Below are 22,432 nucleotides of genomic sequence, written 5' to 3' on the forward strand. Positions count from 1 at the left end.
AATTGTGAACAATATGATACTGCTCCAGGAAAGATAAATTGCATTCTGCAATGTACTAAAGAGGATTCTCATATTTAAGACATGAGAAGGAAAGGTAAGGCTTCGGCTTAAATATTTGAAAGGTACAACACAAAAACTAGAAAATGTACTGTAAAGAGCAATAAATTAATTTTAAAGAACTAGAATTTTAGCTAAAAGAGAAAATCAAAATTAAGGTATATACGCACGCTCAAGTTCATGTGAAAACTGGTTACCGCATGAAGTTAGGAAAGAAACTAATAATTGGGCTTAATTTGGGGCAAATTTGGTTTTAAAAGACAGGAAATAAAGAAAAATAATATCTTTACTTTCTCTGTATGGACAGAGAAGCACCAAAATAATCCAGCAGCATTGTGAAATGCCTGGCAATGGATCCTATCACAAAAAAATTGTACAAGCTCAAAAATGTTTACAATACTGCAGAAGTAGGTGGACTAATAGGTTATAATATGGAAATCTGCATCAAAATGGGTAGAACAAACTATTTCTATAACTACATAAAAATCCAAATGAATTATGAAGCCAAGTGGTTGCTCTTATTACTATTTCTGTAAGTCCACCTTAACTCTGGAAACAACAGTATCATTGCGAATACCGATAGCAATTAATATTGAAAGGTTTCGTTAACCAGGATTTTCACCATTTGGGCACTGGAGATATTACTGAACCTTCCCCCAATCCAAATGCTATCTGCCATGTGAAGAAATAAACTTTAATTATGCTGGTTATAGAAGAGCAGAAAGCAATCTGTTCTCCTGTTGCTTATGCCTGAGAGGCCTGGTTCTGACCCAAACAGTAAGCGGATGGAAATAGTCTATTAACATGACTACCTTGGTAGTAAATCACTTATGGAAAATATCTGTCTAGATTGTTCACTACAGAAGTGAGTCTAGCTGAGGATTGCTACCAAGTGGTGGTGTATCCTGAGACCTCATAATTACAATTGTTATTTGATACAGAAAATCGCCGATGCTGAGTTGGCATATATCCCTTGTGTCATTTATAATTTACGTATGAAATACACAGTCGCCCCATATCCTCGAATGTAAACTTATAAAAAGTATGCAAGCAATTTCCTCCTGCACAAATCACAGCTATAGCAGCACCGTCCTTAATCAGGAAGCAGACTGCTTAAGATTTCTGAATTTTAGATATACTGAGCAGTTCACACTGCTTTAGACTGTAGTGATGCCAGTCTTTAATTGGGGGACACAAACTCATCACACCTAGAATCACAAATTCAAAGTGGAGCCTGTTCATGAACCCTCCCGATGTCCAGTTATGAAATTGATATAAGGGTTTCAGAAGACATTTCAGTATCCAGGACAAAGGGTGACGTATTTCAAAGAATTGCCTTAATTATTGTCTATTGTACAGCAACTATTTAGCCATAGAGTTCATCTAGTAGATATTAAACACGTACAAATCACGGTCTCATAAATATATCGTCTGCCTACTTAAGAACTTTTGACCGTATGTATTCATAAAGTATAAAATGGAATTTGCTGGGGAAAAAATTAGCTGGCCTAAACCATTTTGAAGTTTAAAACCATCTTTTTCTCCTTGGATATCCCTGTAATTTCAGATAGCTATTTTTTGGTATCTGTAATAGAAGATACATATTGCCAGAAATGTAATCAAAGTATCTCCAATTCTGGAGAATAAATATGAGATGTAGCTTGATGTAAATAAAAAACCTCCGAAGTTGGCAGTTTCTAAGTTTCTTTTACGAAAGCCAACTTATTTTTGAAGCCCAGAACACCTGACAAAAAAAAATAATCCTTTTGCAGTTGCACTAATCATAAATTTCTCACTACTGTCTTACTCGATGCAAACCTGGCAGGGACCCCAGCATCCTGTTGACTGCAATCTCAGGAAGCAGGATATGGGAGCAAGGGAGTTGAAAACTTTTCCTTTCCCTCAGTTTAGGAAATGAGAACTGTAAGGTGTGCTGGCTCACACACATAGGTTAATGGTCTGACCACCGAATACCTGGGAGTATTCTCAGTATGTCAGCTTTGGGAACTGAAAATTGAATAAGCAGCAATAATGAAGTTCCTTTTCACTCCCCCACTATCTCTTCTTGTCATTGCAGATGATGACTTTCAAAAGTCAGTAGCTTTCTAACACTTCTGCTCAAAATGCAAAATGAGGTCTTTAACCCCTGCCCATGACAGTTCAAAGGATGGGAGTGGACTAAATCTCCAAAATAATTTGACAAACTATCACAGAAAACCAGCATCTCCATGATACAAAACCTATCAGAAATAAAACCATGGAATTATTTAACATAAAAAGCTCATTTTGCTTCATTTTAGCAATAGGATTAAAGGCCTTCCATGAAGGGAAATCAGGATTCAAAAGCCACACGGTGTTTTATAACTTGATTTTTTTGCATCCTTTATATTTCTTATTCTATTTGATATATCTGTTGGCTGAAACGCCCTTAATTAACTGCTTTACCTATGTTCTTTCCCTTGTAACACACATTCCAGTTATTTATTTATTGTCAATCACAATAAATGGGTTGGAAACTGTGTAGGTAGAAGAATGAGAACAGAGGAATGCATATTTTAATTTTAGATCGAAGAATTTATCAACTCAGAAGTAAAATTATCAGAAATAAAGATTCTACTTTGGTTTAAAATATATATATATGTACACAGCTATTAGCTAGCTTTTCCATTATGTATAAAAAGAATGAAATCAAACTTTCAAAATTCTGACAGAAAAATGAAGAAATTCAAAAGAGCAATATTTAGGAAGCGTACAGAAAGGTGAAATCTAAAGCCTGTTCAAAAGCTTGCTTGATAGCACTGGAATCCGTTTTCCTTTGACTCCGCAGAGAAAAAAGTAACTAACATTTTCTTCATCTTCTTGCCTTAGAAAGAGTTTTCTTGCAAGACTAGACAATACAGCTGCCACCTTGACAGAAGGCAATTAAGTCTTTGCAACTCTGAACAATACCCTCTGCAGTAAAGTACAGCTCTTTTGCACCAATAAGTACATGATACATATTTATTTGCATGTTAAGAGTAAATTTTTAAAAATCAGCAAAGTGTGAGTAAAGAAAGATGCCTAAATTCACTGACACCAGAATGGTACCTTCAAAGACTAAATAAAAGCAATAGCAGCACTTTCAGCTTTGCCTAGAAACAAATGCACTGGAAAAAAAAAAAAAAAAAAAGAAAAGAAAAAAGAGTGCTTTTTTTCCACACCATTATATATGGCATATTATAATAGAATCATGAAAGGACTACAAACTGTTGTGCCTGATTGAACATGTAAGCGTTTGTAGAGCAATCCAGGTAAAAAGCAGCAAAGGAAAATGAGGCAAGGACTGTGGTATAAGGGCCAGAAGATACTAACCTCCAGTTCTCCATACAGAGCAAGAATGATCACATCAGCAGTATTCTGGCAGAATTTTCTCATGTGTGAATGGTTAGGGAGAAGGCAAGAAGGTTGCCAATTCTTTTTTCACTCTCATAAAATTCAGGTACCTCAATTCATCTAGATTTTCTGATTGTTTGAAATACTTTGTGACAAACGTTCGCAAAGAGGATGAGACCAACATGTATCTTTCCTACACTGATTAGATGTCAATAACCAGCACAGTTGGCAAATTTTATCACGCTGTAGCAATTCTCTCTTGTACCCACGAGCCCCAGGGGAAGACCTCTCTGCAAAAAAGATCTAACAAACTGCTCATGAATGCACTGCTACACCACTCTTCTAAAATCCCACTCATTACTATAAGCCATAAAGTTATAATTTTGAAGCTTTTAATATGTTAGTTTGCATTGTAAAATACAAATAAAGTTACACACTGATCTATAAGTGGGCACGATCTACAGACGTACAAAAACTGAGAACCTATGCAAAGGGAGAAACGCTACACACCTATGTGCATTTCTCACCAAGGCTAGAGTGAAACAGGTGAACAGAACATAAAGTTTTCATGGTCAGTCCAATGAACTGAGATGGGAGTAAATGTGTTACAGTAAGCACTTCTACCCATCCTGTACACTATCCACATTAATAATACTTCATTTGATGAGTAAATATTCTTTGTGTGATTCAATAGATTAATTTGTGATTCAACAGATTAATTTTGAAACTTTCTGTCACTAAGTTCCAAGAGGTACAACTGGTACTTTGCAAAAAGAAAAAAATGTTGATGAACTGCAGAAAATCTTACGTTATACAGTAAAAGTGTATTCTGCCTCATTTTTGGCATATTTCCTTGAAAATTATCATTGTGACGTGACAATTAATTTTCATGAGCAGGGTCCTTATTCCTTACAATTCCATCTTCCACAGGTCAGATTTGGAAACACTTCCTTCAATGATGCCTTCCTATTTCATGTAATTCATTTCAGCCTTTAGTCCTCAGCCTTATTAATCTATTCTTTAATGCCTCTTAATCATTTCTCCCTGCTCTGCCTCTACTGCAGCAGTCAACTGATGCTTTATTGAGCAATAGTCTCCCCCATTTTTTTCCATTTTATCTGCCCGTTCATACTCTCACAGTCAAGCTTAATCCACATTCTTGTGTATTTCACTATAAAGCAGTGATTTGTGTAAACTACTCTTCCTCTGATTATTAACACAGCTAAAATTGTTTTAGGTTAACATTTCACCACAAACCACGGACGTGCACATCAGCATTTGCTTTCATTATTCCTATACTTTAAAAAATAGTCCTAACACGATACCTGTGTTTTTCAAGTTGTGTTGTTTTATTTTTCATTTCTGTGATGCTGGCAAAAAGTATCATTATTATAAATTATAATTATAATTAATAATTATTAATTATAAATTAATTTTCATTTCTACTACCAGGGATTACTTTAAAAAAAAAACGTGCTAAATTCACTTATGACTCAGCATATGCACCAACGCAGAAGTCCTGCAAAGGTGTACGGAGTCTAACTGGGCGTGTATTTGTGCCATAGCTATAATGTAGAACCAAGGATGAAGATACAACAGGATCCACAAAATAAATAAAAGTTAAATAGAGTTTTAAAAATGCAATAACAACAGGCATCTTAAGGAAAATGCTAGAGATTGTTTTATAAAATACGTTTGGAAAAAAGAAGAGACATGAAGTGCAGCAACCAGCTGAAGAAGTTCTCTCTCAATTCCCTGTAGAACAAGTTCTACCTTTAAAATGTTTTTAAAATAAATTTCAAAGAAACTCTTTTTTCCCTATTCCTAACAAAAATCTAGGTTTTGGCAATGGACAGAACATATGTGAATAGAACGAACCACAACATACCTTTTAATGTATGCTCAAAACTTCAGTCACTTTTCCTACTTTATTTTGACATGCACTTTTTGAAAGTTACAGGTAGATTCATTACGAAACTATACAACTTGCATGTCAACAAGGTCCATAGGCTTAAAAAACATAGCTGGTGGTCTCTTTTCCACATCACTGTGTGATGTGTGTTTGGGTTTTATTAATTGAATTTTATGAATTAAAAGGGAGATCAATCCTTGTCATATTACAGAAAAAACTAGCTTAATTTTAGTTGAATTCCAGGCTCAGCTTACTGCCTGAATTTTTAAAAGTTGTTTGTAATTTTAAGACAATATCAAGACCTTCAAAAACACTCAAAGCCTGGACGTTTTAATATTACTGAGTACACAAGTGCCTGTCAGAATCCCAAAACTACTATTCACTTCTGAAAATTCATACAGCATCTTTTATGTCTGTTGCTGATCTAGATGAAAAACTCTTCAACAGTACATCCCAAATTGCTTTTGGTGTTTCCTTGGCTTTCAGTCTCTGATAGAAGTCAATTACCATTTTGAAAAGGCCAAATTTAAGCTTTGTAAAATCTTATTACTATCTACCCAAGCTGATCACGTTTTGTCTTCTCTCATTTTTCTGTATTGAGTCTACTTACATTATCACACAGGAGGCTCTTATTTTCGGTGCCTGTTGCATAACAGTCACAGGGTTTGCAAACATCAATGGCTGAAAGATCTGCACCTGCTTGTCTGTAATGGAAATCCTTGCACAGCTCACAGTTCCTTCCTGCATGAAAGAAAGGTTATGCATTATGGCTTCCAATTCATTAAAATTAGCTGTATAATTCAAAATTAAAGACTCTATTCCTTTGAGAGGATTCTATAATTTTCAGGACGTCCATTTTAATGCACCTTTCATCTCTACCTGCCAATTTAGTGATCCAGAGCATATGAAACAATGAACCTGTTACAAACTATGTTTTACTCCATTAAACTTCCATCTGTTATATAATACCACACTTATATAAAAGCTGTGCCATGCAAATGCCTATACATTTTTTGGAAAAATTATCGTTGAACCTGAAACTTTTCTTTTTTCCCTCTACTAGATAAAGCCAAGAAAACTGAAATAGAAGAGAAAGGTTATTAAAAAAAAAAAGGTATTCAGATCTACTACTTACACAGAATAGAAACATTAGAGCAAAATTTGGCAACATTTTTAATGTTATCAGACTGGTTAAATTAGAGTGACAATATTCTGGATTTAAATGCTCTAGCATGTGCAACAAACAGCTTTGAAACTATAAGAATTATTTATTAGAATGTGTTTTGCACGGAAGATTTTATACAAGATGGGACCAAATTTTAGCCATGTTTTCCTGTAGCTTCAGTACTGACACAATTCCTGCACTATCTGGATAGTTTAAAAATACGTATAACATGAGAATTTATTGGAATGTCAGCCCCTGAGCACTACTAATTTCAGCTGACACAAGACTTGGCCAAAAAGTGACTGTAAAACAAACAGTCCGTTCTCTTCTGTGTGACTTACCAGCTGTGTTGTGTTGACAGTTATCACACACTCCACCACTGCCTCTGTAGTGCTCCTGAGGAAAAGGGTCCATCGCTAAGTCATAGTGGCAGCTTACAGCATGGCTGTAACATTGACAAGGTTTGCAATTATAGGCATGAACTTGGTCACCTGGACGAAAAGGCTTATCGTTGTACAGGGGCAAACAGCGGTCGCACTGAAAAAAAAACACAAACAAACAAAAAAACAGAAACCCAAGAAAACCTAAAACTACTTCTTTACCTTAGAAGAACATCATTATACTCCATGTTTCATTCTATATGCTTTCTCCCATTTAAATATGAAAAATCTTGGTTTAGACATGAAGTGAGAAAGCATATAGAAAAATAATAAAACCACCACTTTTTATAAAAAAAATAAAAACTTTTAAAGTTACATTAACAGCAGATTAAAATCAAGGAAGGTCAGCAGAAGAATAAAATTTTAAGTATTTAGATACTCAACACAGACTACCATCTCGAGATTCAGATTTAGTTAAACTCAAAAGATGCAAATAGTGCCTACTGTGAGGTACAGAAGACATATCCACCTAACACATCCATTTTGATGCATTTTAAACAATGTCTGTTATTGTAGTAACTGTAGTTTGTACAGTTATCACTTGAGCTTGTGAGTGAAACAAAAAGCCTCCTATGGCCAAATATGTGATACAGTACAGAGTATCTGAAATATCAGCACTTCTTAAAGTGCATTTGTTTCGTGAAATTTTCAAGAAATATTAAAAAAAAAAACCAAAACAAATCTCTAAACGTATTCAACTATTATATTTTAAATGACACCAATGGAATATTAGGATATTGGGTACGTTGTTAAATAAACACCTAGACAAACTATTTTCTTCAATTCTTTTCAGATTTATTAGATACAAAGACTAATGATATTCAAGTACTTAACTAGTGTAAGTCCAAACCAATAAAAGTATATTTTAAGTAGTTCAGGAGCACCTCAGAAGCTCATTTTTTCTTTGGGTGAACTCACAATATTACCTTCTAAGTAAAGCTTAGATTTATTGTACCTACTGGTTCCTCAAGAACTAAAATAAAATTTGGTTTCTTAATGAACGGATAGCATTATTGGACAATTATAATCTCTTTATGGTGAGCAATCCAACTAGTTTTTTATGAAATTGGCTTAAAAAATGGTATATGTTGCCACCAGAGAAATGTTTAGAATAACTTTTTTTTTTTTCATTTAACTGGCATTACTAAAAGTCCATTCCCAAAATACTGGTGCCTTTTGCTGGATCTAAGAAACAAAATCTATTGCAATTATAATTTCCATGTTTCAGAAGGCATTCAAATGCTCCAAATTAGGTTGCTTCTGTAAAGTATTCAGCCATTTCATTCAGCCATTTCATGTTACAGAAGCATGCTGATCTTTCTTCATGGCTACTACTCCAAGCACTATTATAATTATTTAGACCCTGTGTGTCTACATCGCCTATATGTTAATAATTAGGAAACAATACTGATGTTTCTAAACTGTTTCACTCACAGCTGATGCTATGGGTGAAGCATCAGCTATGAGTAAAGTGAGAAACTGAATGAGAAAACATAAGCTTAAGACAGTCCAAGAACTGCGGAGAAGTCACAATTCCACAAAAACAAGCTGGGAGAGAAAATGAAAGCACAAGAATTTATCTGTTGAAATTTAGGTTTAATATATGAAATTAACAGTAAGAGGTAAGATAGCAATAGCCACTGTACTTTTTTGCAACCTGTTAGGCACAACACAACAAAACCCCACAACATTACCACAGTGAGAGAAAAAGGAAGTTTTTCTTACCACAGTGAAAAAAAAAAAAGAGAATAAGAAAGAAAAAGGATGAAAATTAGTAGGCCTTCACTTGAGACCTTGAACTCTGACCTTTGTTTATATCCTAATTGCGATTAGTCCAGTTTAAGTACACCAAGGGGAATGCCCTGACCATAGCTGTTACACAAGTTACACAGCTTAAACTCATTCAAGTCCTTCCCTCATTCGCATCCATCTTTCCTGTCTCTGCTCGCTCCCTTTGTCTCTACGTTGAGGAAAATCAGCATTACAGAGCAGCAGCAACATGAGACAAAAAGGTTCGTTCAGGCATTGCACACCTTGGGAAGTGCAAGGAAGAAACCCTAGCTGCCAGCCAAGCCTTCCCACTCACGCAGCTTCCTCCTCGCAGCATGTCTACAGAAATATATCCTCCTCAAAAGGAAAACAGCTCAGGAAGAGCTACCAACCTGCCAGCCCTGAATTTCCATTTGTGCCTGGCCAGCCACACAGTGGCTGAGAGCATTCGTCATTTCATTTCAGATTTAATCCTAGATCAGTTACTTATGCGCACCTGTGCTTGCACCTATTGGTAAATGACACACAAGCACTAAGAAGAGAGAAAAAGACGGTATTTGATTACATAGCATGGAGCCTCTTCGAACTACCATGTCTCCTGTTCTGTGACTTTTAAAACTTTGGCAAATTTAAAAGTCTTGGCAAAAAAAGTAGCCATCCAAAAGCTGGCAAAAACAGTGAAACAATTGCTGTTCTAACAGTTGCCACATCTGTTGCATTAAGTGTGCACTGGGCCCCCACCTCATCCTGCTGAGTTACTCACACCTTTATTAGGTTAAGAATTGCATTTAACTTCCAGACCTGCTGTGTTTAACTTTCAGTTTTGGCAGCATGACGATGTACTAGGGGCAATCTTCAGTTCTTCATTCATCAAATAAAAGCTCTATTTGTCCAAAGCATAGTTGTTGAAATTTTCAAAGGTACCAAGAGATTCAGGTTTCAATTCTTGGCTACCATGTGTGAAATAGGTAAATTCCCAAAAAGCCTTTGACAAATCTGAACAAGGTCTAGCGGTAGATTTACAAAGAACATTAACTTTGACAAAACAAGCCTTTCTCCATATCCTTAAAACCCATAGACATGCAGATGTCCTTATTCTCAGTTAAATCTAGGCCCTTCAGAAAACAGTTAAATATACAGCCTTCCCCATGGACAATAACAAACATATCGTCTTGATATATAGTATCTGAACTGCTCACCTGCTGTGAAAGCAGTTTTCTGAGAAAACATTAAATGGAGCCAGATGATCAAAATACCTAGCTCATCTTGGCCGAATTCGTTAGTCTAAAGTTATGATTAAAAATGTATTTCAAATAATGAATTCAGAATTTTTTAAAAAAACTATAATTATTATTAAAAAATTTCCTTCTCAAAATTCCTGAATGCAGCACACTTACAGAAAGATCACCTGTGACTTCAGCCTAAGCCTTTACACACCAAGTTCCTTTTTAGGCACTAAGAACGGTAAGGACAGTGCCTCTGAAGAAACACCCAATAATTATTCAAAGAAATACTTCAGAAGGCAATAGTAACAATACTTTGAGACTTGCAATAAGTCAAAGTCAACTAGAACCTTCTACTCCAACACTTAAAATATCCTGCTGCTTGCCTCTGGGTTACATTTTTTTTTTAACATTACATTATGTAGAATTTATTCCTTTTTTTCCCTTTCCTGTGTAGGAGTTCCCACCTCACACCCATCAGTCAAAGTTCAATTGCAGTAAAGGTGTACATGCACACCTATAAAACTTTTATACATTTTATACTATTATACATATACTTCTATAATACACACGTTATTAGCAGTACACACATAAAAATCTGCTGAAGTGATATCAAGGTTAGAATGCCACTCTCTCAGTCAGTTTGAAATGCTGTCTTGCCTTCAAAAACCTCTATTATGTGTATCACCCAACCATGTTTATTTATGCTGCCCTGCAAATGTTGACTAAAATAGGATAGTTAATCACATATTGCTTTTCCCCTCCTACAAGACCCCAGTCTGCACCCAAATGGACAGTACACTTTCACTCCATTTAGCTTCATTAGCCAAATAAATATGGCTTCTAGGCAATAACTATTTCACTGTAGCTTAGCCCCGCTCTGAAGACAGTCATCTCAATTCCCCCATGGCTTTTGCTCAGCACCCTCACTACAGCGTTTGACTACCTATCAAGACCACATGTTAGCAGAGTTCTGAACCATATCTGTCCCACCTGAACTCCCCAAAGACCAAAGAGCTTTTACATTCAAAAGTCAGGGTGTATTGGAGGGAATTAAAAAAAATAAAGCTAGAACACTAAGTGACTTCAATAGAGATGAAGAGTGTTTTATGGGGTTCCATCGTAACACTCCACATACCTTAAAAGGATGCAACATAATTTGAGAAACTAAGCACAGACATAACAGATGGTTTACAAACACCGTATGCCAAACAGCATTTTAAGATACTACTGTTGCTTTGCAATGGCAAAGTAACTGACAAAGAACATAAGATCTGCCATTCTGAATGCCAGACTCCAATAATGGGACACAACTGAGATCTCAAACACTGGCACAGATGTTTTCAGGCAGCATAAGATCTATTTCTACTCAACTCTTCTTTCATTTATGCTTTTTTTGGTGAAGTTACTTGAAGCCACGCTAAGTCCTACAAAATCAAAGCATATGCAACCACAGTAATTCTGACAATCAGGCAGCTCAGTAAATTAATTCACACAAATTCTCCAGGATTAAAATTCAAAGCTATTTTCAAATCAGCCATCCACTCCATCTAACTCTCATTTAGACTCCAACTCTGTAGGACTTCTAGAAAATAAGACGGAGAAGGCATGTTTTGTAGCTGATGAGTTCAGTGTGTGTTCTCGTTTACTAAAGCTCTGACTTGCTCAAGATATTAAATTGTAAGAGAGCTTGTGCTTGTTTTTCCCTCTTTCTATTTGTCTATTTGGAATAAGCCTTTAAATTTCATTCTCCTGTAACATTAGAGAATGCTGTAGCCACAGTTACTAGGTATTCTAGGGATAATTTTACTCTTCTGGGGAAGCAATTGCACGGGGGTTTTTGCTTTTTGGTTGTGGTTTTTTTTTCCAATAATAGTTTTAGTGGAGTGAAAGAAGAAAAAAAACCAAACCACAAATTGGCTAATCACTTGGGTACTTACATGGAATATGTGAAAATCATAGAAATTCAATAAATATACATGGCTTTATGATCTACAATAGCTACTTCCAGCAACAGTGAAGCACCAGCCCAGTTGTGTCTCCATTTTCTTTCACATTAAATAAGTATCCTGCACAGTGGGTGAGCCCCTGAAAATCATTTTCAGACTGGAACTGCCTACTTAGTTTCTGAGAGGTGACAGCAACTACCATAATGCTAGTAGCCATCTGCCTACCTCTTCAGTAAAACTTACAAACTTCAGATCAAAATGTATGAGGGATAATGATCTACTTCACAGTTCTTTCAGCAAGTCATCACTTGTGCAACAAATCACAAGGTATCTGAGACTGCGACAAGTTCTTTCAGTATTTCAGCAATGCTTGTAATCAAATTGCTTTAGAAGCCTGGATCTTTGAACTGTGAAATTACACTAGTTTTCCAGGGATGGATTCACGGACAAATCCATAACTTCCACAGACATGCCAAAAGTCATCTAAAATTTTCAGGCAGGTAAGGGCACTGGACTAGGTACCTTTCTGCTTGCTGTCTCCCAAAACTCCATTCAACCATCTGCCTGCTTGATTTCCTTCCTTTTTTATTCTGATATACCAGCTTCCTCCCAGGCCTGTCCTCTGGGTACACACGTTATGGCACACAGCTTAGCAAAAAGTGCACTTTTTTGCTAGCTTGCTTGCTTCTGCAAGCTTAAAGTCTTTGTTATTGAGTGACCACTTACTACAGTTAATATTTACAGCTCTTCAGGTACCATGTATCATTAATTCCAACGCCTAACATGATGATACAGATTAACCTTTAACTAAGGTTTAGACAGATTCTTCTGTAACAACATAAAAAGCCTTATTTATTCTATTCTTGGTAAATCAACAATGCCATATTCAGTTTTCAGACAGCAAATGTTTAAGATCATTAATTGTTTGCACAGAAAACCCTGAAGACCTGAAATCTTTACTGTATCCATTCACACTCTCACATCCTTTCATACCCTCTCAAGCATTTATCAGAGTTGCTTTATTTAAATTCTATTTTCTATTATCATTTCTACAACTATTCCGCTACATTTTTCCATTACCTTTCTCTACTAAGTTCTGTATGACTGATTTAAAGAAGGCTCTGAGGTTTTAAGGTGAGGCTGATCTTGTTTGATTTGTTTTTTCGTGGGCTGTTTCCAGTTTTTCATGTGACATCCAGGAAAGTTTTTGAACATACTGCCACTCATGTCTATAAATTAGTCTTTGCATATAAATGTTACCAAAAACTGGATCTGCTCTTAGTGCATCCGTTTCCATTTTTAAAAGGCAAAGCTATTTCCCAGAGCAGGACACAAAGCATTTATAAAATAATTTGTAAATTAAGAAGTCAAATATTTTTTTCATAAGATGACACACAAGCTCTGTAAGGATTTATTTCCTCTTCTTTCTTAATCTGGCCCTTCAACACCTGCAAGTCATTCCTAAGCATTCCTTTCTTCCCATCATCTCAAATTTCATAGCAACATATTTCTACATCAAAACAGAACTCAGAAAAAAAGAAAAAAAAAAAAAAGAAGTTCCATTTGGTATGTCAAATTTCATAACATGGTGATGCAAATAACTAAACTAAGATTTCTATTTGTAATGATTTATGCAAATTTTTAGTTTCTGGTATTGCCATGCTGTGCAATACCTATCCAGATGTATATGCCAGATAAATTCAAGATTGTAATTTTAGTTGTATTAAGTATAAATGTGACAAGGACATACTCTGCCATATGTTAAGAGCTTGTCAAGCAACCTGATTTCTGGTCCAAGATACTAAAAAAAACCCAAACCCAAAAACCTTCTTATACCCCCTCTGTTGTGGTGACTTACTGCTAGCACAGAGCAGAAGTTAAAAAAAGACTGCCAACAGTGCAACTTCTCAAAAATACTTGTCCCCTCCCTGCCAAAAAAAGTTTGCATTTGGAAACTTCCTTCATCAAATGCTTAATTGAATCCATCATCATCATCATAAATTATTATTATTCCTAATTCACTGGGGTGGGAGCCTAAGAAACATAGGAGTAAATTTATAAGACAGAGTTTTATCATTGCCAATGATAGACAAAAGTCAGGATGGACTTTGGTTTTGCTTTTAAGTGTTCGCTTTACAAAAAAAGTCAAAACCTTTAAGCTGTTCAGATTTCACGTAAATCCTTGATAAAATTCAAAGTAGTTAGTGATATATTTGAAAATATGAATCCTATTTTATTACAATTTTATTTCAAATTTAGTAGATTCTAACATGGTTATTAAATAATGTGGGAAATAATTAAACATTCTTATTGTACTCTGAATGGATATGGTTAATTCAAGCATTTCCATTACAGTTACAATGTGTAAACAAAAATGTGACATACTCTGGAACAACCTATTAACATTGACGGAAAATATCTGGTAAGGCAGATACATCATTAAAATGTATTTGGTTTGTTTTCACAAGGTAGCATAAGACTTGCAAGAGTGCTTGGTGAATTTCCAGATCTTATTAAATATTTATAATTAATCCCTACCAAAGTAACATTTCACAATGTGTGTTCTAATTAAAGGGACACTGTCAGTTTGAATTTTTTTTTCTAATTTAACCCATCTAAAAACTTCAAAATTCTATTCAAATGTCATTTAGACTGTAGATCCTACACTTCTGCTTAAAAAAACAAACAAACAAACAACAAAAAAAACCCATACACAACAAAAAACCAAACAAACTTAGATCCCCTATGAAATTTTATAAAGATCTTTCACATGATCATAAGCATCAAATGCTCTCAGGTTAACACCTCTTGCTCTGTTCTAGCAAGCACAGACTGCTTGGAGGTTTTTTGATGCGAGGTAAGTCTCTCCTTTGCTACTGCTCTCGCTATTCCATAACCCATTCTTAATTTTTAGAAAGCTTATTTCCAAAAGGTATAAATGCAGCAAGGAATGCAACCTGTTGCCGTGACAGAAATCTAACACTCAGGGTGGATAGTGGGATACTGCGGGATTCATTCTTTCGATGTAGCTCATTCTTCCTTAACCTCAACTGCATCTTTATTTATATATATATTTATATATATATATATAAATAATCAATCTAGGGACAGAATCTTTTCTTTGAACAAGCTTTCTGAATTCATGTATCACGATTCTCCTTTTGCTAAATTGTATGTGAACAGCTTCCAAGAAAACCAGAGGTTGGAGGAAATAAGTGCAAACTGACACCATTAGTCTAAGCTCTCCCCTACCTATTTCTCTAGAAGGCCATGACTTACAGTAAACCACCCCATTTTGGTTGTCCTATGGCCAAGAATTATAAAACTAGTAGGAAAATTATAATTTTGCAATCTGCTAGGTTTCAACTACACAAAATCCCTTTATTGAGAAATGCTGTTATTAAGAGCAGAGCATAGCAATGATAAGAATGTCTTCTCTAGACTGTATCTAGTTTCATTCACATGGCCTTTTAATTCCAAGAAATTTAACCTTAACATCAACTATCTGAAAACACCAAAGAGCAAAAAGTAATACTAAGTTTGTTCTTTTATTAGAAAAATAATGTTGCTACTACAGCTTATTTTAAAGATAACCAAATGTCATATATGACTGACTGTAAAAAGTACAGGAAATTGACATTTACAGGCTGTCCTTAAAAAAGTAAATTCAAAGGTCAATTTTCAATGTTTTAAAAAGTCACTACCCAAATCACTGGGTTAGACCAAAATAATAAGACCCCCAAGAAAATAACTTCCAAATACAAATGTATGGGCATGTCTAAGTATTTTCTTAACTGTGAAAAGACATTTAAAGCCAATTCCAAATTGTTTTAATTCTTCCTATCTTAGACATATTTTGTAAAACAACTGCATTAAAAGGTATCATTCTTCACTGAAGTCAGAGACTGCAATATACGATGTCCCAAGTACCTACAAATGTTCCAAGTATCAGATAGTAAATCCATGTTGGTGTTTTACCTTGATTTAGGCATGCAGCTCTGAAGCAAATCTCCAAATTTTCTGCATTTACTGTGCTTTAGTTTGCATCATGGAGCTGTCTTGGACCACTTGAACTGTTCCCTTTCAAATGAAACTAAATGGGAAGCTGAATTCCAGGACTTTGCCTACTGCACTCCATCTACTGAATGGGTCTGGAGTCCATAGGACCAGACTGAAAAAAAAGCCCTGGAGTAAATCTGCTGTGAATATCAGGTGCTCATTACCTTTTCACTCTACAAATCATTTGCCAGTTGTTACAGCAGGTAGAGCCATAATCTTTATTAGATGCTGACAGTCTAAATTCAGGTTTGCATCTAACGTTTGTAAGTGGCATAATCCTCTAAACAAATCAAACCCTCGAACAGAGCACTCCTAATGGTCTGCGATGGAATGGCTTTTGGCCAGGTGGGGGTGAGGGGGTTTTGTTTCATTTAATACAAACCCTGCTATGGGAAGTTTGCCTATAAAAGCTAGGAAAAGACTAACACACATGCACACACTCTTTTCCAGGACTAAAATCCCATTTTTGAGGCTGTTCATAGGTGACTTTGATAGACAAAGAAGAGACTAACATTATTTCCTTCTGTATAGCTTTCCGTGACGCACAGACACCTATATGGTTCCATAGCTGTGTCGCAGTTATCAGCGTGGCCATGGCAATTACACCTGAAAAAACAATAGGTAGTGGAAAAAATATTAAAACATGGAAACATCTGTTCAACAATATATAACGTGGTCACAAAGGCAATGTTGTGTATGACATAGTTCAGTTGTTTATTAAGAACAAATAAACACCCCAAAGAGAATGTTCTTAAGTACAGTAACCTACAAAAGACTACTTCATTCAACATATTTTTAAATATAAACAATTGCTTTTCCAAGAAAACAAAAACCCGTGTCTAGTAGAGCTATCGTTACCTTATAAAATATGTAATGAAAACTATATTTCAGTATATAACATTAATACATAAAATTTGATTAAAGACGTGACAATTATTCATCAATATTAAGTCTTACAGTGCAGGTATAGTTTTTCAAGAAATCTTAACTGTATCAAGCATAATTTTCCAGTTTAACCCATTTAGATTTTCTAGTTTAACCCATTTAGATCTCAGTTGAAATGTCCATTTCTTACTAAAATAAAATCTTTATAGAGTACTAGATAGTAGGCAATAACCAACCCACTCTACTTGAAGGGCTACTCTTCTGGAGTTATGTCATATCTTTGCAAACCAGCTGAAGTTATTTTACTGTTGCACAGTCATCAAGACTGTAGCTATTTTAGTAAAAGCATTACCATAGCACATCTAAATCAATAATCAAAACATATTGGTAGTGAAGAAAATGCTGAGGTAAATGTGACATCTAACAGGGTGCTTTCTCTCAAGATGAGAACTACCAGAATAATTTCAGGAATAACACTTATTAACAAAAACCTGCCCCATATGCTTCTTGGAAACTATTTCATTGCCAAATCTGCATATTATTTACAGGGCATAATTAGTCTTTTCACAAGGCAGCACACTTACATACAATACAGCTGTCAGTCACAGATAATGTAACACTAACACTTTTACTGACAGTTTTAAAAAGAAAACTACAGCTAAAACAAAGAATGAGCTCTGCATTAAGACTGTTAAAATTGCCATGTCTGGGAATCTATAATGAAACTTGGAAGAGTTACTGAAGTAAAGCACAAGCCGTGGTTTCAATCATAAGCCTTTGCTTAGAGGCATTGGTAATTCCAAGGAAAGGACTGCTTTTGACAGATTTGTGTAATAAGTCTAATTAATTTTAAAATAACATGTGAGCAAATGTTTAAAAAAAACAGTACACCAATCATTTCAAACTTGATGCACTGCTTCAGACCAAATTCCCTTCTCATTCATAAATGTAAAAGCAGAACAACTTCATTAAATTTTAGGCAGGTCATTATATACTTTGCACAGCTGTAATAGTCGGAGGCAGTGATAGGTGGGGAAAGAGTTCCATAATACCTACCTTCCACTGACTGTAACTTCATTAACTCCATAGTATCTATGCCTAAAATTTACCCAAGACTCATTAGTATGATACTGGCCACGGAGATGAATCCTCACTTGTGTAGCTTTTACAAATTCTTGGAGAGATGGTGTATTGTAAAAATCGTTGTAGCCAGGTCGGTGATTTGGTTCCGGGGTAAGAACGCTAAAAGTCAGATTACCACGGGAATACGGTGTAAAGCTGTTTAAATAAAGACAGACAAACAAAAATCAAAATATCACATATTTTACAGATTCTATCTCCTAATGTCTTTTTTGTCAGAGAGAGTCTCCACTTAACTGTACATCACTTTTTGGTGGTTTCTGGGGAAAATTCTTGTCAGTGGATTCTGAGTCACCAGAATTCAAACAGGGGGAAAGAAATGCCCTCTATATATCGGGTTTTCCCCAAACTGCCAAGCTCTTCTCCATACCCTAAGTTTCCAATTAGAAGTGTCTAGAGGGCAACTTCAACATACGAATAAAGTGTGACTGCTACAGCGTCACCTGCACTAAGTTTTCCAAAAGTTTAACACAATGACTTTGAGAAACATGAACTATGCTTAAACGACATAAGGAAACCATTCAGATAACTAATACAATAATTAACTTGCCCATATTGTTAATTACATACCTGCTAAACACACAAAAAGCCATACAGAAATATATTTTGAATTTTAGGGCCACTGGACTGTATGATCTCATTCAAGGAGTGAGCACAGTCAGAAACATGCGTCACCTTACAGCGAATCAGGTGCAGGAGAATTTAATGGAATGCAGTAGGACAAAGTAAACTGTATATTTAAGCCCATGGGGAAGGACACTCCTAAGAATTCAAGCAAAAGCTGAGCAAACAAGTATATATAAAATGCATGTTCACACCGTTTGGTATGAATCATCTCTCATGTTGCTATATTTACACGGCAGAAGTTAGCTATGAGTAGCACCTGCCTCCAGAAGAGGCAAGAATGCCTGCTTATTTGCACATCTACATGGGCTCCTTAAAAATAGCTATCCCACAGTATCACCTGGCACTTGACATACACATTCAAAAAATGTAATTCTCATCACTTCAAAATATCTCTGAGCTTTTGAAAGATGAGATTTGTAGTTAGACTAGGTCTGCTGACTCATACTCCTCTGTCTTCATGAAGAATCTCTGAATTTACTGTGCCCCTATCCAGGTCAGTGCTTCACAAAAATCCCAGTGGAATCTATCTGTAGGTTTCTCTGGGCGATACCGTCCTCTGTTCCCCTCTGCAGAAAGTCATATACAGCTGTAATGGAAATGTTAAGACGGGTATGAATAGCAGATGGATGACACCATCTTGGTACAGAAGCCCCAGAAGGAAGCAGAAAGACCGTAAGGCTGATGGTACCTAGATAAGCAGGTCATCAAGATCTTAGGGTATCTACACACAGCTTCTCAGGAAATGAGGAAAACAAAGGAGATCCTAAAGTAGGGGTTAGTCAAAATTCAGACTAAGCAAAGAATCAAGCCTCTATAAAAGACAGGGAGAAACTCCTAACTTACAGAGGGTGGCACTGGATGGCAAAACAAAAACCCTAATCACTTTCATCTCCTAAAGGACACAAAAGAGTCCATTCAGTACCAGCATGTGGTCACCAAGCCAAGAACCCTCAAGCCATGGTAAGGATTTCAAAGCCAAGGTCACTTTCCTCCCACATCAACCCAAGGAGTCCTGGCCAGACCACCAGGATACAAGCACACTAGTGTCTAAATCCTGGGCAGACAATCTGGACCTGTCTTGGCACTTACAAGTATCTGGGTATGACAGAGAGAGAAACCAGTTTTGTTTTAGAATAAAATTACCTTCCCCTCCTATAAAGGTCTCAGCAGGGACCTCTGCTACGCTGCTCACACAAGTTTGGAACATTGTTCTGACAGTAACTTCCCTTTGAGTACACGGAATACTTACCATTACAGGTTATATGTCTTATATTTTAAATAAAGCTTTCTGTACGATCAGCTGTACCCAAAATCGTTCATTCATATCACTTCCTATCATCATTTACATCATAAGCGAAGGGGAGAAACAGTGCTACATAAAAAACATTTATGGAAAACACTGAACGCCTCAGTTCATTTTAGAAAATATACAAATACCTATTTCTCAGCTGAAAAGGGCATTATACCTCATTTGGGTTTTTTATCCAAAAATGTTTGGCTTGCTTAAGAGATTTCCCTTCTCCTTTACTCTCTGCTCCAAGGATCAGCAATAAAGCTCAAAGACTTTTGCTGAAAACTGGTGTAACTCAGATGACCTTATGCTCCTCTCCTTAGAATACTGAACTCCTGGAGAACAAAGATGCTGACACTTGAAAAGTCTTAGGAAGGTAGCAAAAGTGAAACAACAAAAAAAGCAAAATGCCTACAGCACCTGGTACTATATTTTCTCACTGGTTTCCAGCCAAGTACTAAACAATCCTAATACTGACTGGCATCTGAAATCAGGCAAGAGATAGTGCATTTGAATATATGTAGTGGTACAGTTTTTAAAAAAATCTATATGTACATACGTGCACGTGTGTGTGAAATTATATTTATTAACTATATATTACGTATGTTATATGCTATATTTATGAAATGTATATTGTATATGTTATATACTTTTAAATTTGCACATGCTAATTATCTAGTAAAAAGGCTTGAAACATGTTTCTAAATGGTAATGATACTTCTTGCCCCCCACCTCCAGTTTTATCTCTGTTCTTGCTTAGAAAAATTAGAACCCATTTCTTACATGTTTTGCACAATTAGGAGTAAGGCTGAATGACTGGCTTTCGTACTTAAGCTTTGGCCTCTCTTCCAGGCTTCAGAACAAGTTTTGCCCTTGGACATCAGAAGGTGTACTTTCACATTAACTAGATAGTTTAAAACAATCTGTTATATCAGTACCTTCACTCCAATCTTCATCTCAATGTTCTCTAATTCAGCTGGCAATAGCCCCCCAAAACACAAGCACATAATAAAATTTCAAAAGTCTAGCTCAAAAATAACAGAGGAATCAATTGTGTCACATTTGTCAATGTCTGAAATTTGATAAAAGTGACAGATGGCCTTTAGGCAATCTTCAGTCGAAAGGTCAGATTTGGGATCTTTTATATACTCAGTAGCCCATAATAAATGGGTGTACCAAATTAAAAGATTCTATCTCATTGGGACATAGAAATGAATTCTGTCAGGATGTTACCTCTTCAAAGCATCTGTATTATGCAGATAATACCCACTCATACCTATGAAGTTGGAGACAGTTGACAGAGTCCGGTTTTTCCAGAGATCCATTGTTATCCATTCCAAAAATACTGCAATTTTTAGCAAAATACTGCCAGTCCTCCCAGTTTAGATCATCTCTTTTTTTCCTTTCAATTCTTATTGCTTCAGGATGTGGGCTAAAGAACTGCAGTATAATATAGAATACCTACAAGAAGGTAACAAATTTTCATAAAGTGATATTAATGACTAAGTTGTAAAACAATGAGAATATAAACTTTTTTCAATGTGACAATATAGTTTGCTTTACCACTCACAGACAGAAAAAGAATCAGTATTTCATTCCACATATTCCTAATTAAAACCAAATACAACCTTTTTTGTTAAACAAGCTCTTCAATCTCTCAGACGTTATTACAGAACAACTGAACTGTGGCATCAGAACTCCACTTTTTCTTGAAGACCATTTGAAAATACACCACAAAGTCAAGTCCATGACTTCTAAATTTTCTAATTTTATTTAGAAATCTAATTTTTAAATTTCTAAATATTGTTGTCTTCACACAGGATACCCACTCTGGCATATCTGTTTTAGATTACTGCCTGTTACAACAGCCAAGGCACATCAAAAGAGAATGACAAGAACCATAAAGCATTCTGTTGCCTTTTGCATTGTTTCATGCTAATAAAGGAAGTTTTGTTCCTGATCTTCTAAGGATAACATCTTAAAGCATAAGGTTTGAATCTCCTCAAAATTGTAATGAAATGTCTACAAAAATCTGTTCATAGTTTTGAATTAATAAATAGCAAATGTCATCTCATTACCTGATACTGTCCATTTTGTAAATCTATTGTGATTGAAACACCATGATCCAGACCTGCAGTGTTAGCAAACACAGATGAAATCCAGGTGGTCCCAATGTCATCATCATTGATGTAATACAGAGGATGGGCTTCTGCATCCAGCCTTAGCACTCTGTCATTAGTGGTATCATCTGCACCATTAGGGATGCAATACCTCTGTATCAATGGGTGTACCCGGGGATGACTTCCAGGACAGCGGCACTCGGATTGGGTATGCAGGTGAGGGAAGTTTCCAGAGAATACTTCCAAAATGTCTCTGTCAAAGCATATAAAAAAATAATTACATACATAATAAAAAAAGGACAAGTGCCACTTCGTGCCTCCAGGCTCACAGATTAAACAAAAGTCATCTTAGATTACAGCAGAAGCCCTAAAAGGCCTGGTTGCATCTCACATAAATGGGGCCATCAGCTAAGAATCAGGCC

General features: G+C 35.8%; 1 protein-coding gene across 1 annotated transcript in view; it reads right to left on the reverse strand.

Annotated features, from left to right (window-relative positions):
- Window positions 1–22,432, reverse strand: part of USH2A (usherin) — a 390,339-nt gene that overhangs the window by 329,418 nt on the left and 38,489 nt on the right. Inside the window, exons 5-10 of the mRNA XM_055725922.1 lie at window positions 21,969–22,263; window positions 21,167–21,351; window positions 17,889–18,110; window positions 16,460–16,553; window positions 6,848–7,043; window positions 5,952–6,082 (exon numbers count right to left, since the gene is read on the reverse strand). Coding sequence (XP_055581897.1) covers window positions 5,952–6,082; window positions 6,848–7,043; window positions 16,460–16,553; window positions 17,889–18,110; window positions 21,167–21,351; window positions 21,969–22,263 — 1,123 coding nt within the window. The remainder of the gene's footprint in view (window positions 1–5,951; window positions 6,083–6,847; window positions 7,044–16,459; window positions 16,554–17,888; window positions 18,111–21,166; window positions 21,352–21,968; window positions 22,264–22,432) is intronic.

This window comes from Falco cherrug, chromosome 13 (assembly GCF_023634085.1).
Source record: "Falco cherrug isolate bFalChe1 chromosome 13, bFalChe1.pri, whole genome shotgun sequence".
NCBI classification, from domain to species: Eukaryota; Metazoa; Chordata; class Aves; order Falconiformes; family Falconidae; genus Falco; species Falco cherrug.